The 17,840-nt window shown below is 40.8% G+C and overlaps 1 protein-coding gene across 4 annotated transcripts; it reads right to left on the bottom strand.

The window, feature by feature from the left end:
* Nucleotides 1-87: 87 nt before the first annotated feature.
* On the bottom strand, nt 88-17,698 carry rubcn (rubicon autophagy regulator). Of its 4 annotated transcripts, XM_022242966.2 has the most exons (21): nt 17,256-17,698; nt 16,318-16,480; nt 15,613-15,835; nt 15,074-15,180; nt 14,180-14,203; nt 10,108-11,107; nt 9,067-9,176; nt 8,345-8,597; nt 8,082-8,147; nt 7,525-7,638; nt 6,661-6,845; nt 6,044-6,118; nt 5,789-5,830; nt 4,755-4,828; nt 4,494-4,558; nt 4,110-4,348; nt 3,817-3,878; nt 3,340-3,493; nt 3,106-3,199; nt 2,447-2,522; nt 88-1,789 (listed from the first exon to the last, which is right to left on the bottom strand). In XM_022242966.2, the coding sequence occupies exons 1-21, from the start codon at nt 17,300-17,302 to the stop codon at nt 1,708-1,710; spliced, it is 3,255 nt and encodes a 1,084-aa protein (XP_022098658.2). In that variant the 5' UTR covers nt 17,303-17,698; the 3' UTR covers nt 88-1,707. The 4 variants fall into 4 exon arrangements, with proteins under 4 accessions (XP_022098658.2, XP_022098660.2, XP_022098659.2 ...); XM_022242968.2 differs by lacking the exon at nt 5,789-5,830; XM_022242967.2 differs by lacking the exon at nt 14,180-14,203 and having other exon boundaries at nt 17,256-17,697.
* Nucleotides 17,699-17,840: the final 142 nt, after the last annotated feature.

The following is a 17,840-nucleotide window of genomic DNA, read 5'->3' as shown; positions in this document are numbered from 1 at the left end:
TGCAAAAATATGCAAAAGCTTTGAGCCGATGTGATTAAAGATTCTGCAATCAAACGCAAATCCATGAAAACACAAGAAACACAGGTATCCACTTGGCACCTGACTGAACTTCAGTTTCGTATTTATTGATGAATTATGGATGTTTCATCAAATATACATATATGTAATAAACTAATTCATTTAATAAATCATATCCTGTTAATTAACGAACAATTCTTGTTTTCGAATTATCAAGACACTAGTAGTGTACTGAGGATCTCAAAACACGTGAAAATACATTGAATAAATAACGACTTATTAAATAATTATAAAGTTTATTTCTTGATTGTTTAATGTGGTGTTGAGTTGTATCATTTCACAGATCAATAAAAAAAGTGTGTGTTGAGGCAGCCGTACAATTCTTAAATTATACGAGTCCTGTTCCAGATTACGGACTAAGTATTTCAAGGTCCGTGGATAATGTGCTGAATAGTTTGCAAGGTTTGAAGACTTCTAGAAAATTGTTTAAGATTCCTGCAGTCAATAAAAAAAAGTCCCCAAAATTTCCAGAAAGTCATCAGGACCTTCAAAATTGATTCCGACTTTTGGAGGCCAGCCCCGTCGAAAGCTTCAGGCATGGGGGTGAGGTTGGCACAGTATCAACTGGGAGGGCACGTTATAAGAACAATAGACAATCCTAATGCTTCTGATTTGTTGCCAGTAAAGCTACCCTCAAGGGAGTTCCAGCTTGGTGTTAAGTATTGTTGGACATTATTTAAAATGAACTGATAGAAAATCCACCTAGATCGATAGCTTCTGAAGGTTTCATGCAGTAATTTGTTGACAAAATATTACGAATAACAGACATATGTATTTGGAATGTGTCACAATTAATTGCGATGTATGTAAAAGCACAGGAAACGACTTGGCATGCAAGGATCTTATTTCCTATATAACTCGGTAGAGCTTGTTGATGAAGAGGTATCCCTCGAGCTCTATTGGCCCGTTGTCAGTAAAAGGGTGTGAAAAACGTAGCCTAAAATCCTAGCAATTTGGGATTCTGCTCAATCCCCAAACAGGGCTGATATTCAGAGTTACCCATCAGGAAGGGGAGGGGAAGAGGGGGTGAGATAAGAGGGGGAGTGAACCATCTCTCTCACCTCATGTGACCTTGAGAACGCCCCTTTGCTCTCCCTGCAACATCTCTCATCAACATTTGAAGTAAAAGGGGGGTAATTCCAGAATTTAGGGGTCCATTTTTTGTTGTTGTGTCCCAGTCACACCTGACACATGACTGTGTAAGTTCAGAACACATTTTCTAATTTCCAAGAGTGATGAATTAATGCAAATTACCTACCAAACAAATAGTAATAGTTTGAAAACAATTCTGGTGATACTTCCATGCCAAATAACAAAGGTCAGATGTAGCAGGACCACAAAAATGTCACACGTTTGGACCCCTAATTTCTGGAAATACCCAAAAGTGCTTAGCACTGTCCAATACAATGAGCAAGTCAACCAGGCATCCCTGACAGGTTTCCAATGAAGCTACCACTCTGATCTCATTGCTAAACAGGTGCTCAATTGACCTCCTCTTGGAGAGACATGTTTCCCATTCCAGAAGGGTGATGACTTCCTGTAATCTTGCCATCCCTACTTGGGAGAACATCTCCCTCCCTGTCCTTGAGATGCCTCCGACATCGCTCTCTTTATCTCTCTTGCAGGAGATCACCTTTTACCGGTGGCTTGCTCACCATCTTCCTCGTCACTAAAAATGCCTCCTTTTAGGTTAGAGTCTCGGCTGATCTTCCTATGAAATGAACAATAAGCGTTGGATTCCGGTCCTTTGTACAATTTATTTGGAACTTTTGCAGGTTCTCCTTCGAACATTCTTGAACCTGCCCAAACTAGAGACTCTTTAGTGCAGTGACTGTTTGAGGAAGGCAAAGCCAAGGCAATGAACAATCTCAAAATCAAACCATGAGAAGCTACTCTGAAATAAGGGAAGGAATTTACATTCAATGTGAAGAATGTTTAGAAAACTTTCCCATACTGTTTACAGAGGCCGCCGTCACCTACCTCAGTGTTTTCACACATACATAATTGTATAGTTCAACAATGCAAATGGTTCAATCTATGTAAAATGCAGATTGATGCTGGGGCATCTATAACAAGCAATGTTTGTTATTTAAGAATCCACTTTTTTCTCAAAAAGTACACGGATGACAAAAATGAAAACAAACAACAGTACGTAACAGGCATCGTTTGCAATAAACATGGACGCCAGATTACATCAATCAAAACATCAAACCTCTAAAAGGGGCGGTTCCATTAAACATTTAGGAAAATCTGGAACTTTTCTTGTTTAAATGTTTAAACATGCAAGGATAATGGGGTAAGTATGGCCTCGGGACTTTAGATAACTGCATTTGAATTCCTGATCCAAAAGAATGAAAGAACTCTTTACCTGGCATTTTTTCGAATGCACTTGGGGCAAGAATCGACGGTCAGGAAGCAGGTCTTGTGATAGCAAGCCCAACAACCTGCAAGACGAAAATATATATGCGCGTAAACCATGCACTTGACAAACCAAAACATCAAGAAGTCCAACATCAATGTGATAGAGCTGCTAAGCTACAGCAGAATACACCCGCTAGGTTCACAAGACTAGATATGCTGATGCAATTTCCACTTGTCTAAGCAAAGTTTGCAGTTAGTGAACTCAGTGCTTGAAATAACTGTGAAAATGAGAGAGGTTTTACCATGTGCAGAGCAGGGTCATGAGAATGAGGCCTACTGAGGCAGACAAAAGTTCCAGGTTGTTATGATCACAGTTAAAAGCCCTTGTTTGATTACTCATCATTCTAGCCCATTCCTTTACAAATAACTCCTCGTATATTCATTCTTTATGTGCCAACTTCAAATCACCTCATCTTTTTTTCCAATATAGTTTGTCAGTCTGAACAAACTCTTTTAATATGTCATAAAAATCTTATAAAAAGGAAATGTAACTCATAGGAGTTGGCCTCTGATTTATTTGACTCCAAACTTCAAAGTTCTAGAGAAGAAAACTGCAAGAATGCCCAGTACACGACTACATGAACTTTGACCCATGACACAACTGACCTTGACACTGATACGTTTTCAGCAGCTGGAAGGGAAAGATAATGTCCTGATCATTGCTGCACAGTTCACAGATAAAGCCTTTGGCCTGACACAACTGTCGAGGAAACAGAGAGAGGGAGAACGCTCAGAAATACTCACGACTGACTTCTTAGTTTTATGAGTGCTACTCTGAGGATGATCCAAACAATTTGTACCCATTCAGTTAAAAACATGGAGTGTACAAGCAGCCATTACCTGACACTGACTGACGTGAGCGACTGCATCCTCTACCAGCTGTGTCAAGTCTGTCTCCATCTCACCACCGCGTACTCGGTAGATGTCACTCAGTGAGTACAGGTGGGGCTCGTTGAGTAGATGGCGAGGTTGGGACTCATATGTGGCCTGGAGACTGAGTCAGAATAAAATATAAAGAACTCATGAGAGTCAAAAACTAACACTGACTACAATACTATCATCCAGTGAAAGAGAAAATGATTGAGTTTCATTTTACTCAATTGAGTAAAACTGACTCAATGGATGAGTAACTACTTAGCTGATTCACTTTACATATGAACACAGCTGTACTCTGTGAGTAAACTTAAACAAGGGTTTTGTCTCCATCTTGACCTTGAGAGACATGCAAGTACCAGAAGCCTAGTCAATTCAGACCAAGTAAAATACATTTGCTTGCCAAGTAATAAGTGTCAGCGAGTATCATCTACAATCTTGTACCTCTGACTTAGTCTGCAGGTCTTTAAGAAGTCCTTCAAGAAGAAAAGCTGCATCCTCAGTTCCTGAAAAAATATTAAAACCAACAACATATTACAGCTGTAGAAGTCACGAGGGGGCTTTATGTAAGCAGGTGAAAGCATGTATTCATTAAGCAACTGCTGTGTCTTCCCCTCGGAATAAAAAAGTCCCCCCCCCCAAAAAAAAGAGAATCACTCCGAAAAGCAAAGTACAACAACTTCAAAGGTAATGTTCAATGCACTCTTTCGTCTGAAAAAAATTGGCAATGGACTTACTCTGCATGTATTGAGGGATTTGACCCTTCGGTAGAGTGAGGGATTTATATCCATGACATTAAACAACGGGTCCTCGTGCATCTTCTCCAGTAGCTCTCTTGCAAAGTTACAGACAGGAACTTTCTGAAAGTCCCACTTACGCAGGATGCGACCGGGGATAGCTGCTGAGCTGTTGCTATGACAACAGTGGCAAAAGTACTTGCCCAGGTATTCACAGTATCTCAATCTCTTCACAGAACCTGTTCAGATTCAAGAAATGGAATGCACATCCAGGAAGTGAAATCGTTGCTGTATTTTTGGGTGGAAAATAAAATGCATGGAGGACATGATGTTCAACAACTCAAAAAAATCTGGAACTTCAAGAAACTAGGGAAGGGGTATTACCTCGTTCTATCCGCATTCCGCAACCTGCACAGCGATAGTTCTGCTTGGCAACTAGAACCTTCCTCCTGCACAAATGAGGAAAAAAAGTCAGGAACTGAAAAGCTGGAGGCAGCAGGCAGTCAAGCTCTGTCATGAAATACTGTAAGCTCTGAAATACCCTGGTGCCATAAAGAATCAAGCCAATCACTGAGGAAGTGAGTAGGCTTACGCAGGTGCAGTCAGGACAACATTCATGCAGTCGCATCAACTCTGTTTACTTACTTCGGAGGAGGATGGACATTGAATATGATCTGAGCTCTGGGTGGTGCCCAATCCGCATTGCCGCGTAATCGTGTCTGAAATTCAGAGAAATCAAAAATTCAGGAAATACATTGAACTGGTGTAGCACAGACTAACTTGGCCAAGCTGTAAAACATCTCAGCGTCTCCTTTCAGTTTTATAATTGCAAAAAGAACTTATAATCAGAAAAATTCAGAAGGGTACAAACACTATGCTTTGATAATGAGCATTACAAAAGAAAAGTACTTCATCTCTACATAAAGCAAGGTATTTTTCAAAAATAAAAGCACGTATTCAGAGGAAAACAGATATGGTGCACATGACTTATGCTTTAATAGTGCATGAAGTTATGAAATTCGACAGCCAAAAGAATAGCTGACCCACCTGTTACAAGCGGTAAACTGTTGCTAGTTAATGGCATTTTTTCTAAGCAAAGACAGGTGATAGAATTTTGGTGAGATTGTAGAAACTATACGAAGCTTGAGGTGACTCTGGGGACAAGACTCCATCCTCACTTTCGAAAAGACAGTTCCTCTCTGGCTGTTTGTTTTTTTCATATCAGCTTGACATCACCTTGGAAGCTACAGCAGCATGCGTATGTTTGTGACGGCACGACTTGGCATAAGCAACATCGCAGAAACGCTCGTTATTAAACCGATTTTGTGGGGACATAGACAGTTCATTCCTAAGTCGCCTAACAAACTGTCTCCTTCACATGTTGAATACATTTGCAGACAAACAATAAACTAGTCACTCTGGCGTCTCAAGGCTAAGGACTTAAATTATTTCTTTGGAGTACCAACTGCAACGTGCCTGCATTTCACCCACACGTAGATATAATCTTCCTCGTCCAAAAAACATCGGATAGTTTTTGGAAAATGGAAGCAATTAATGAAGTAAGAAGCAGTAGATGAGTGTGCTCTGTGAGTTGAATTAGCATGAGACAGGCATTTTGGGTCATTAATGCACTAACTACAATGCCGTGAACGTGGCAGCCTGTAAACGTGTTCCTTTACCTGATCGAAAGACTGACTGCGATATAGAGAAGTCTTTTTGATCTACAAAGATGACCCAATAAAAAGACCACGTCAGGATCAGGCAGAATTGTTTTCCAACAATCCTTAAAGTGATGAAAAATATCCACTCCATACAACACTACTAATAACCACGGCAACTGACAAGATAAATGATAAAACAACTGACTCTTTCTTGGCATATAAAGAGCTAGAGTTCTCGTTTCAAATTTCCAAGCCAACTGTGAAACCACTTACATTTTTCTTGGTGTATATGTCAGCATTTTCACCGTCATCAGGAGACACAGGTAGAGACTTAGGCATTGGCAACAGCTGCAACAGAAGATCAATTCAGATACAGCACATTCAGAAAGTCAATGGTTACAATCGGATACATGTACATGTATGAAATCAACTAACATCGCAGTGAGCTTAATAGATACTCTATGACATGAACATGGAAACTAAACACCGTTCCAAAAATGGTTCTTGATGCCACTTTAATATCAAAACCAGCTCTGGAGAGTAATCAATCATGTCTATTTCCTGACTCCAAATGTCTGAAATTCACTGAAAGGCTTTAGACTGTCTTTTGCTTTTAAAAGTTTTGAACAGTGGCAAAGACATCCTCATCCACAACTGATTGATTTGGAGGGTGTGGCACCCCCCCCCAAGAAAAATCTACACATATAACAACTGGCAAAACCCAGTCAGGCAAAATCTTTGAAAGTTTGTGCAATATTTGAAGAAATATTTTTCAAAAAGTGCTCTGTGACAATACACATTCTGTAACCAATGGCCTCTTGAATAAGAGAAGGAAGAGATTAATCTCCCAATTTCTATCCCAAGCTAACCCCAGTAAGCTAGCAACTCACTGCCTGGGGTGCATCTTGTTCGGACACCAACCACTGCAGCTCGGAGGCGGCTGGAAGCTGCTTGGCAGGGAACTTGCTCAGAAGGCACAGGGCGACAGACTCTGCCGACAGCATGTTGCTGTTTGGCGTCGGGGAGAATTCACCAGGCGGTACTATAGGGGAAGACACCCTAGCAATGTCGGCATCTGCGGGAAGACAAAGTAGCAGAGCCAGTTTGGAAGGAGAGGAATATGCAGAAAGTTTGATGCCATATCGTTTATCTGCTGACTTGATATTGATCAAATGCATTATTTTGGTTTCAATGATGTTGCAGAGCTCCACAGACAGGTAAATATTATGTATTTAGAATAAAAAAAGCTCTTAATTAAATCCTTGCAATGACAAAGCAAACTTTTAAGCTCTTGTTATTTTGAACTCATAATAAGACTAAACAATTATTGTCACAGACTTTGGCAAACAGACTCCGTACGGAATTTTATCGCCCAAGAGAATGCAAGCTAAAATATCAAACTTCCAATTACAAAAGGATATATCCCATGACTGTCACCATGCTCATACCATTTTGATCAAAAACTGATGAGTTTCTAGGAGCCACTGCAATTACCATGATCAATTATTAAGATTTAACCTTCCCAAATAAACAATTTAGTCATAATTACAGAAAGAAAAAGAAAGCTTAAGAAGAATAAAACATTATGGAGTGTACAAAACTTTGCTTTGAGTAAAAACTACAACCTGGTGAACAGTTCCCTTTCTGGTACAACAGCCAAAAGTAAACAGAGGAAATAAACACTACTACAGCGTCATGCCAAGTACAGCATGGTGATCCTGATTGCATTTGACCTTTGATCTTTTTTATCTGACCTGAATAGAGTGACGCCAGTGATGTGCTCAATCCCATTGCCTGGAGAGATTGCAGGTTAGACTGTTTGGGATCAGCTAGGTCCAGATCCTCCACAGAATCAGTGTCTGAAGAATCTGAAGTAAAGCAATCCAAATACAGCTGGTGAACAATCAGTTAATTAGTCCCACAGAACAGGTGCAATAATGGTACAAGATTCAGCTGCTCAAATCTAGACTACCTGCTGTGCATTTTGTATGGTGTCCTTTTATAAAAGAACCAGCTGGGCTTCACTTAACGATATTACCTCAAAGAAAATTCTGAAGTCCCCTATCTAGTTCCACTGGCATCCTTTCTACACAGTAGACCTTTTCAGAAAGGGGCAATTCAGCCCCATCTCACAATCTTAGTAACTTTGCCGACAAAAAAGACTGCTAAAAATACAGAATAATTCTGGAACAGAGAGTTATTGCCAAACTAAAAAAAAAGCAAGTGTGAGATCTTTGTGGATTAAAAAAGATCAAGAAACTGGTTTTGACACAAAATTTCATAGAGCTGGAACCTTTAACCTTGTAATTACCTTCTCCACTTTCTGTTGCTGTATCTCGAGGTGTGCTGTTAGAACTGCTTGAAGCTAGTGTGCTGGCTGTTACAACAGAAAGACAAGATTTTTAAAAATGGTTTCCGTTCATTAACTTCATTATGCCTTTTTAAAGAAACTCTACGGAACGTAATACAAATTCCTTCTCTCATAGTGGGCAAAAAATCATAGCGGACAACTAGTCATAAACGAGTATGAAACTCATCATGAAGCGGTCCAAAAATTGACCCAAAAAATTTCACCTGAACTGGTCAAGGTGTTTAAACCACTGTCACTCCTGTTCTCGCTGACCAATGTTGCCAGTTGACGAATGCCACCCCGCAGTTTGTCCCGTCGTTTCTCGTTACGTCGCAGCCTGATGCGTTGCTTCAGGTGTTGGATCTCCTCATCTGATGCATCTGACTCATGATCTGAGACTGAGGTGAGTTGCTGCTTGCATCGGATCTGTTCCACAGCCGCAATGATCGCTTCCGATATGCTAAAGTGGGCGTTCTCCTAAAACAATGAAGAAATTCGCTAAGTGGTCATCAATGTATGACACCAGATTCTTCAATGGACTTCTTCAAGGTAATTTTTCATGGGATCAAGTGAGGATCCAATCCCTATAGGATTTTACAAATACAATTCACAGTTTCAATTGGAATTAATAGGAAATGTTCTGTATGTTCAATGTATAACATCAGTTCGAGAAACAAGAAAAGGCTGGCGAAAAATAACACTGAATCAGAGAAATACAGATTATATAATTTTTCACTCATTTGAATATAACAACATGAGCAGTATCTTCTACTTGTATACTACATGTACTTATGGGGCATAATAAATGCCATTTGTACTTTATCCTGATTCAGTAACATATCTATTTCACGCCATCTGAATACAGGACAAATGAAAGTATTTAGATGTCTCTCATTGACTACATTACAACAGCTGTATTCTGCTATCCCAACACTGTATGACATACCCTGTCCAACTCGGGGATTCGTTCAAAGTCTCTGGAAGACAGGAAGCTCATTAGAGATTGTCCCTGGGCTGGCTGGGGGAAATAGCACTCTGTGGCTGGGGAAATGGCACCTGCAAATCAGAATTATGCACAAGGTGCTACAAGTTAATTGAAAAATGAGGCAGAGACCTTCACCTGTTGCACAAGGGCAGCGCATGATTCATCTCTGTCTAGCTGAAACAGTTACTCGTCAACCCTTTCCAGCAAAACATGTACATGTAAGACATTTGGCCTGGTGGTTAGGATTTGTAGCTTCTCATCATAGGGTCAGGGGATTGAATACTTGTCAGTGGTTACAAGTTGTTACCTTGGGCAACTCACTTTAGCCCTACGTGCCTCCCTCTCCACCCAGGAGTAAATGGGTACCTGATTGGGTACTGGTAGATGTATTTTCAGTGTTCAGATGTTTGAGCCTGATATGGCAGCATGGGGCTACATGTAGTCTAAAGGGAGCTGAGATGGTTTCAGGAAAGTTCAGATATGAACAAAATGACTATAAAGTACCGTGCCTTACATGAATCATTCATACACGCATTACAATATAATAAAAGAAATCTGCTGATAATGCAAGCGGTACGTGTACATCTGAACAAGCCACTTTCCAGAAATAGCTTGGTGAAGCCCACCAATTTAGGAGCACCAACTTGCTGAGGATAGATCTGCTTGAGCAACTACATGTATTGGGGCTTTTCCAAATCTTGGCTTCATCCCTGTCGTGGGTGTCTGGCTTCAACTTTAAGACTATGAAGGCCAATGAAGCTCTCTCTTTTAAGTATCTACTTGCCAAACATGAGGCCAGGTTTTTGTGAAAGTGTCATCTTGTCTCCTCAGAAAACATTGGAAACTGATGGAGCTAAAATTTCAAAAGGTAACATATATGGGGACTTCTTTGACAGTAAACTGCATTGGAGAACTAATCCATCAAATCCACTGTCAGGGCCCTTCAAATTCAGAGCCATTTTGGAAAAGAACAATCACGGATTAGAAACACTGTAGTTTTACCCGAGTCCAGTAAGCTATTTCTGCGTGGTGATACAAGGTGGCTTTCTGCTGGTAAGGAGTTGCTGGTTTTATCAGCTGATCTGATGCCTGCTGAAGCCTCTGCCATGTATGCTAGCGGCGGCTTGATGGCATGATCTGACTGTGACCGTGAGTGAGTTAAGAGCCTCTTCTTCTTGGCAGCGTTCCCTGCTAGGCTCAGACTGGTCTGCGAGTGTCTCAGTGGTCGGCCGGATTTGGTGTACATGCTGCCTTTCGCTTGTGGTGGACTCAAACTGGAAGAAGTCCTACTCAAGAGTTTACTCACACTGCTCATCTCGCTCCGTCTTTTCTTTCCACAGATGCTACAGGTAGTTTCACTTAATAAGTCTGTGCTCTTGACCTCAGAGATTTCACTCCTCTGGTTGGTTGAATCTCCTAGGGAGGCTGGTTGGCTATTGCATTGACAGTTTTCTCTGGTACTGTCTTCTTCATGTAAGGATTCGAGAGGGCTACTCCCAAGACTATCAAGGAGCTTCTCAGCTTGAGGTGAGGAGCTGTACTCAAATGGCAGTTTGGGTTCTTTGTTCTGAGACACTGAACTTGGCACCAGTAAATCGCCCGTTGTCCTGGCCCTCCTTAGGATTTTTCTCCGGGGTGGGGAGGTGGTGCCGTCCCTGGTGGGGAATTCCAAATTCATCAAGGGGTCGTTCACTGTTTTGGGGAGCTGGTCCGTGTCTCTTGAGATGGACCCGTTCGGACTGGAGTTGCCCAATACTGACAGCAGCATCGTGCGAGCAGACTCCGATTGGTGCCTCTTAAGGGTCTGTGGGTCTGGCCGAGCATGCTCATCAGATGTCGACAAGACACTCTCAGTTTTGGGCGAGGCAAAGGCTGGGGGTTGAATCTCCTCCGCTGAAACCTTCCTCCGGTGAGGCTGGTCAACACTGCTCCTGTCCACCGCAGGGCCTACAAGAGATGAGCGCCTCATTCCACTGCTTGCCGACGGCATGCTGTCTTGCAACTGCAGCCAAACACAAAGCGATGTGAAAAAACAACCTGAATCAAAGGAAATACATCAATACACAAGCGTCTCACAACTTGGAAAGCATCCAAGTACATGTATCATACCTCAATGTCCTGTAACATAACATTGTTATTGTTTAACAGCGCATGACACAGAGAAGAAAAGCAAACTTGACAATGCAACTACGACTAGTACTCCATTTGCATTGTAGTTTCTGATGCAGAGGCAGTCATGCATGATGGTAGACAGCTTTAATTTGCAGGTACGCGTGCATGCATGTAGATAATAGTCAAAAATAAAGAGGGAAATACTGTACTTCTACAGGCATGAATGCTGTACAAAGGCTGGTTAATGTGATGGTGGTACTTTCAAGTGAAAGCTAAACAAGACAGATTTTGTGACGTCAGCCAACACAGATTGCAATAATTGTCATTTCCCTTGCAAATACACTGCACTTTCAAAACGCTTTGAACATGAATACAACAGCCACACCGACAGGGTCAAACCATGCTCATGAATTCTACCTAAAAATACAACAGGTGATCAATACATAAGAAACAACTGCTGACTCACGTTTTGCCTTCATATTACGTTATTATATTGCAACATTAATTGATAACAGGGGTACCAGTACGGTACAACATACACGTACAATGTACATGTACTTGGCACAAACACAGTTGCAAACTTACATACAGTATGTACAAGTACCCATGGTCACATGTACAGGTAGTCATGTTACAGCACACAGAATGTACATGTACATGTATTTGTATATCATGTACACCTGTTTCACTTTAACTTCAATTGTATGCTGATTGGTAAAAAAATATGCTGGGTCACTGAAACAGGTTCATTTATATTCACAAGGAATGAATGATTTTTCCAGGTGGGTAATTCCAGAAATTAAGGCTCCAAAAGTGTAACATTTTTGTGTCCCTGTTACATCTGACCTTTGTTATTTGACAGGGAAATATCACCAGAATTGATTTCAAACTATTACTATTTGTTTGGTAGGTAATTTGCATTAATTCACCGGACCCCTAATTTCTGGAATGACCCAAAAGTGTTCTTGTGGCATTGATTTTAAATGGATCTATCAATTGGGGTCTCCAAAATGTGCATTTAGAGACAAAAAAGCAGTTTAATTTTTAACAATGATGCCTGCATTAAAATTGAGCTCTGGGCATTTGGACGTGTACATTTACAATGGAAAATTCCATCAAGCATTGTGAAATGTATCTTTACTTTTTTAACAATTATATCAGCACGAAAATATTTTTAAAAATTGAGTTATGGCCACTTGGACATGTGCTTGTGCAACAGAAATTCTTTCTAGCATTGCGAAATACTTTTTCCGTTCAAAATGACACGGACAGAGAGTGATTTCCTGAAATTGAGAGACAAAGCACTTCAGCTTCATCCATGTTGTTTATCTGGTATTTCCAGATACCTATATGTCAATAGATAACAGATTGTGAAATATCATTTATTCTTGTATGCAAAAGTAAAAGACAGAAAGACTACAATTTTTAAACCATCATCTCATGAACTTTCATTTTTTTTAGTCTGTAATAGTGTAGCATGTTACAAGTTCAACAGTGTAGATTCTTTCAATGTATTCCACATAAAACTTAAAGAGAAATTGAAAGTAGGAATAAATAAATCCTTAACTGCTACTACCCTTACTAATCCTTCCAAATCAACCAGACAGTTTAGAAAGACTTTGTAGGATTCAGGCTGGTGGAACCCAACCTGCCAGCCACTAAGATAATTTTTTTCCTGGGGGGAGGGATTCTCAGTAGAAAAAGAACAAGGGGATGGACTGTCATCATTGTTTCATCAAGTCACCTGACCGCCCGCCTTGAGGACTGGCAAAAAAACACCTGTTGAAGGGCAGTTTTTGCTTGTTCAGAATTACATGTACATGCCCCAATATTTTTCATGTGTCTATCACACTGTTGAACAATTCTTCACATATACATGTACATGCTCATCATATCCTTTTAAAATCCTGGGCAGAGAGGAAATATGGCCATATGGCACAAAGGCATGATAGGGGCGTGAGTTTCAGAACCTTGTCTGGGAGCGGACAGGCTGTTTATAAGCTTGGTTGGAAACGGACGGGCAGATATTTCAATTCTACATGTATATATAGATGACACCCAGACTGTCATGCAAAGGGAAACCTTTTGGAATTTAGGAAAACTCTCAGCCAAAGGTTCAGAGAGTTACAAAGTCCAATACAATGAGGCTGTTCAAAGGCTGATCCATTTCACACACAGGAAGTCCATGTGAACTCTTATACACGTACTTCTAAAAATAGACTGAAGGTACATGTACATATACATTGAACCAAAGAAAATCATGTTTTTATAATCCTTATCAGTTACGATTCAATGGATCTCCTACTTTAAACATAATGACCCAAGAAAGTACAGAAACACCGGAGGAAGATTACGCATGGACGAAGATTTGGAATGTAGTTTTGAGGACATGATAGCACGTTCTGGAAACATGTTTAACTGTAACGGGCTAAAAAGTATCCTAAAAACTTCCAACTAAACCTTAAGACCATTAGAAGATCCGCTCCAAGTGGAACAATACCTGAATACAGGGCATGTTTTTTGGGCACTCACCATATAGTCGCGCCGTGAGGTGCCCAAGTACATGCGCATTCAACACGGAGCACTCTGCCTACATGTAACTAATTTATTCTGGCTTGTATGGCCTTTGTGTACACGCAGAACGTGTGCAAGAATCCGCTTGTAACCACTTGTCTTTCTTTCGCCGATTGGGGTTACACTTCAGCTCGGGGCGGATATTGGAGGCCAAGGCATTTGACCAGGCAAAATTTCATCAAACATGGATGTTAGATGCATCACCACTAAGCACACAGCATGCTAATCTATGTAGGTACTGTGAGTCTATGCGATTTTTTCACTTCTTTTCTGAAATTACTAGCAAAACAAACATACACAAAAGTTTCACAAGAGCAGGACCTGCACAACAAACTTCAGGTTTGCCAAAAACAATATTGAAACATCAAAACTTGTGCCAAAAACTTACCACATGACAGTACAGACAAGAGAGCTAACATGTCAGGTAGAAAAAACATAATTTACTCAACATGAAATTCACTTCTTTGCTTTATCAAGCCTCTGGAATGGAAGGTTAGTGGACAAAGCACGACAGGTATCTCTGCACACTACCGGGGCCAGTTTCATAGAGCTGCTTAAGCACAAAACCTTACTTGAGAAAACCTTACTTGATTAAATCAGGTAACCAGCCAAAACTCCATGTGAGGTATATACTGTTTGGGGATTGTATTTAGCTGGTTTTTGGTTAGCATGACTATCAGATAAAGTTTGAGCTGGTAAACCTTTGTTTATTTAGCAAGGTTTTTTCTCGCTCTATGAAACTGGCTCCAGACTTTACATGAATGAATATCTTTTTAAATGTGCTTTAGTTGATTAAACTATTCTGATATGAAGTCATTGAACCACAGTTAAAATATTAACTCTGGTTAACCAGTAAACCAGAGGTAGCCCGTTAACCCTTGGAAATGATCTATTCTGAATAACTCGCTCTCTGAGTAAAAAAGGGTTTTCTTGCCGTAACTCATGACATATAAAAAGATTTGTAAAAATATCTTCACTACAAATTCTGCAATATACGTGTATATCATAAATTCCTTCAGTTTCGATTAAAATCAGTCTGACACGATGAGTTCATTTATAAAGAGAAGGAATTTTTAATCAACCTGCGTAGCTTTTAAATGCTTCACATTATCATAAGCAATCAAGGGTACTTTTGAAAGCACATTTTGGGCAAATTTACAAAGCACAACATACATTGTGATTCCCAGGCAAGACTTCAAAGATCCAACAAGCTCAGGCTTTTTGATATACAGGATGGTGGGGCATAAATGTAAATAGAGAGAAACAAATCCACAAGACTTACCAGCATTGGATCCATATCAGCTAGAAGTGAAGCATTGTTTTGCTCTACAGACTGGAGGCAAATGTACAGTGCCTTGAAGTGGGCTTCACTACAAAGAAAGGCATCATCTGGCAGAGAGGAAGATGAGGAGAGATCCAATGAGATAGTGAGGCTATTAGGAAAGGTCAGGAAAAATCATGAGATGCTTCGGGAGTTAGCACAGCCAATGCTGGATATGAAGCTAAGGTTACAGAAATGGCTGTAAATTACCCAGCCAAGAAATGGCTGTGGATTACTCTGTCAAAGAAATGGCTGTGGATTACTCAGCCACAGAAACAGCTGTGGATTTATACCCGCCCAAGAAACGGCTGTGGATTACCCTGTCAAAGAAATGGCTGTGGATTACTCTGCCACAGAAACAGCTGTGGATGTATACCCGCCCAAGAAATGGCTCTGGATTACCCTGCCACAGAAAAGGCTGTGGATTACTCGGCCAAGAAATGGCTATGGATTACCCTGCTATAGAAGTGGCTGTGGATTACCAAGCAACATCCACTCACCATGATAATATCTGCTGAGATGTTCTTTGTCGTCCACTAGGAGCCTGAGCTGGCTGGCGAGGGTATGCGCCTCCAGACTGGTGTGAAGCCACAAACTTCCTGCATCCATGCCCTGCTCTGTAGACCGTCTGTGCAAACGATCGACAGAGGGTGCTAGCACAGGCTGCAGACGACGCAACCCCATGACAAAGTCCCAGTAATCTCCACTCATTGATGAGTACGGCTGTAGAAGCAAATGATTCAGGGTCCATATGATACGTACAATCAGAATTTGGTTACATCTCATTTTCACTTTGCAGTGATCAGTTGTAATTGCTACTGTAAAAATACATGTACCGACAACATGGTGTGTCAAAATGGTGGGGGGGGATGTTGATGGCAGAGACTAATCCAGTATCCTCGTTGTTACAAATTTGAAGTACATATCCAGTAGCACAATTCTGCGCATGCATGTGTGTAAATGTCCACCCTCCTATGCAAAGATGCATGCAAAGATGTCCTATCTTCAGTTAAAATGTGTCTGCGTATTGGGGCAAATCAAGTAGAACGATTTTTTGACTTGATTCTGTGACTGTTGCATCAAAAGGAGGGTTTAGAGGTACTCAAGACAATTGTTAAGGAAAAATGATTTTGCTAATTTGCTTCTCTAAGGTGCAGATTACACAACATTCATATCTGAACAAGAAAACAAATTTGAAAACTTACAGCTCCCTTTGGCTGTTTGAGACCATGTCGCATGACTTTGTCTATTTGGTTACACAGCCTTGTAAGTCCACCGTAAGTAGACCACACATTGGTAGTATGCGCTGCTAACAACCCCTCAACGGTGAACTTGAGCCCCCACAACAGCTGCTGGTGCTGTTGATGGCTGTTCAAATCACAACAACCAGTAAAGTCAACTACAATTAACCACATTTGTTAAACCTCTGGCTGGGCGATTCCATGGGAACAGAACGAAATTCTTGATGACACATTTTTAAAATTATATGACACATCAAATATGGTACTTTGCGAACTATTCACCTCCAGCAAAAGCAACCCCCCTCAGCAGTTGAAGAGAGCCATGTTGGTCAGGAGCGCTCATTTTGCTGGTAACGATGCGACCGTAACGCGTGCATTTCATAGTCGTCTGTGAACCGGCAAAGTGCACTTCCTACCAAAGAAGTACGAGTCTGCATGGCCAGGAAAAGTGCACCCTCTCTTGGTCCAACTCGGGGACCATATTGTGTACTTGTCTTGACCACTGACCATGTTAACACTAGCCTGTCAAAAGTTTACAAAGCATGTCTACTACAGCCTACATCTACATAGGCCCTCAGTTGGGCCTGTTTGTAATTTTTATGTAGGCCTAGGCTTAATTTCTTTTTTTCAATTTCAAGTAGGCCCTAGGCCTACAACATGTTTAAACACAGGTCTTCTGCATGGAATTTGTGCTCAGTAAGTGAATAAATTAAAATATCAAGCTGAATGATGATTAGTCACTACATCGATAACTGTACTCATGATAATGATTCAGTCAAACTTATCAAATGACAATCGTCACTGATGTGATGTCATGATCTGATGATCAAGATGATGGTCTGTTTTTGTAAATTCGTAAAAGTAAAACCATGAGACATGAAAACAGCACACTTTGACTTTACCTGTCATTTTCGTTGAGTCTAGAATGACGACCTTGCTCGTCCGACATGTTTTTCAAAACTGGATCAATCTGGTCTTACAACTTCAAAGGGCTCTAGTCTTAGTAGGCCTACCCCGGAAATAATCAGCCATCTTGCTTTTTTGGCAAACTGCGTATCATCTATCTAATAATTCTCAAACACGAACATGCATGACGGACACAGTCACTGATGGTTGATCCAAACCATTGGTGGCCGATTTTCCTAAGAGTAAGACAGTACAGACCAACTTCAGCCATCTTAAAACTTCATTTGCATGTTGAGTAATCTTGCAGTTATCATGGATGACCGTAATGTGACGAGAAAATTCCTCGTTATCCGTAAAAAACGATTACTGTGATCGATGTGCGAGTGTGACCTTCGCCTTCAACGTTCAACGCAGATATTAGCCTCTAATAGTCAGTCTGGTTACAGCCGCTCAACCGGGACAAGTTCCAATGAGCTAACGTGTATTTTATCCCAAAATGGGCGGAGGTGTGAAGCAGACTACCTAGTATAAAGTTTAAAGGTCACGTGTACTGTCTGGCTCCCAGACGTCATAAGAACTAA

The sequence above is a fragment of the Acanthaster planci genome, linkage group LG14 (genome assembly GCF_054643075.1).
Source record: "Acanthaster planci isolate LZ-2023a linkage group LG14, COTS_SCS, whole genome shotgun sequence".
In the NCBI taxonomy this organism is placed as follows: Eukaryota; Metazoa; Echinodermata; class Asteroidea; order Valvatida; family Acanthasteridae; genus Acanthaster; species Acanthaster planci.
The sequence above is the reverse complement of the archived record's forward strand: the minus strand, read 5'-3'. Positions and strand labels throughout refer to the sequence as shown.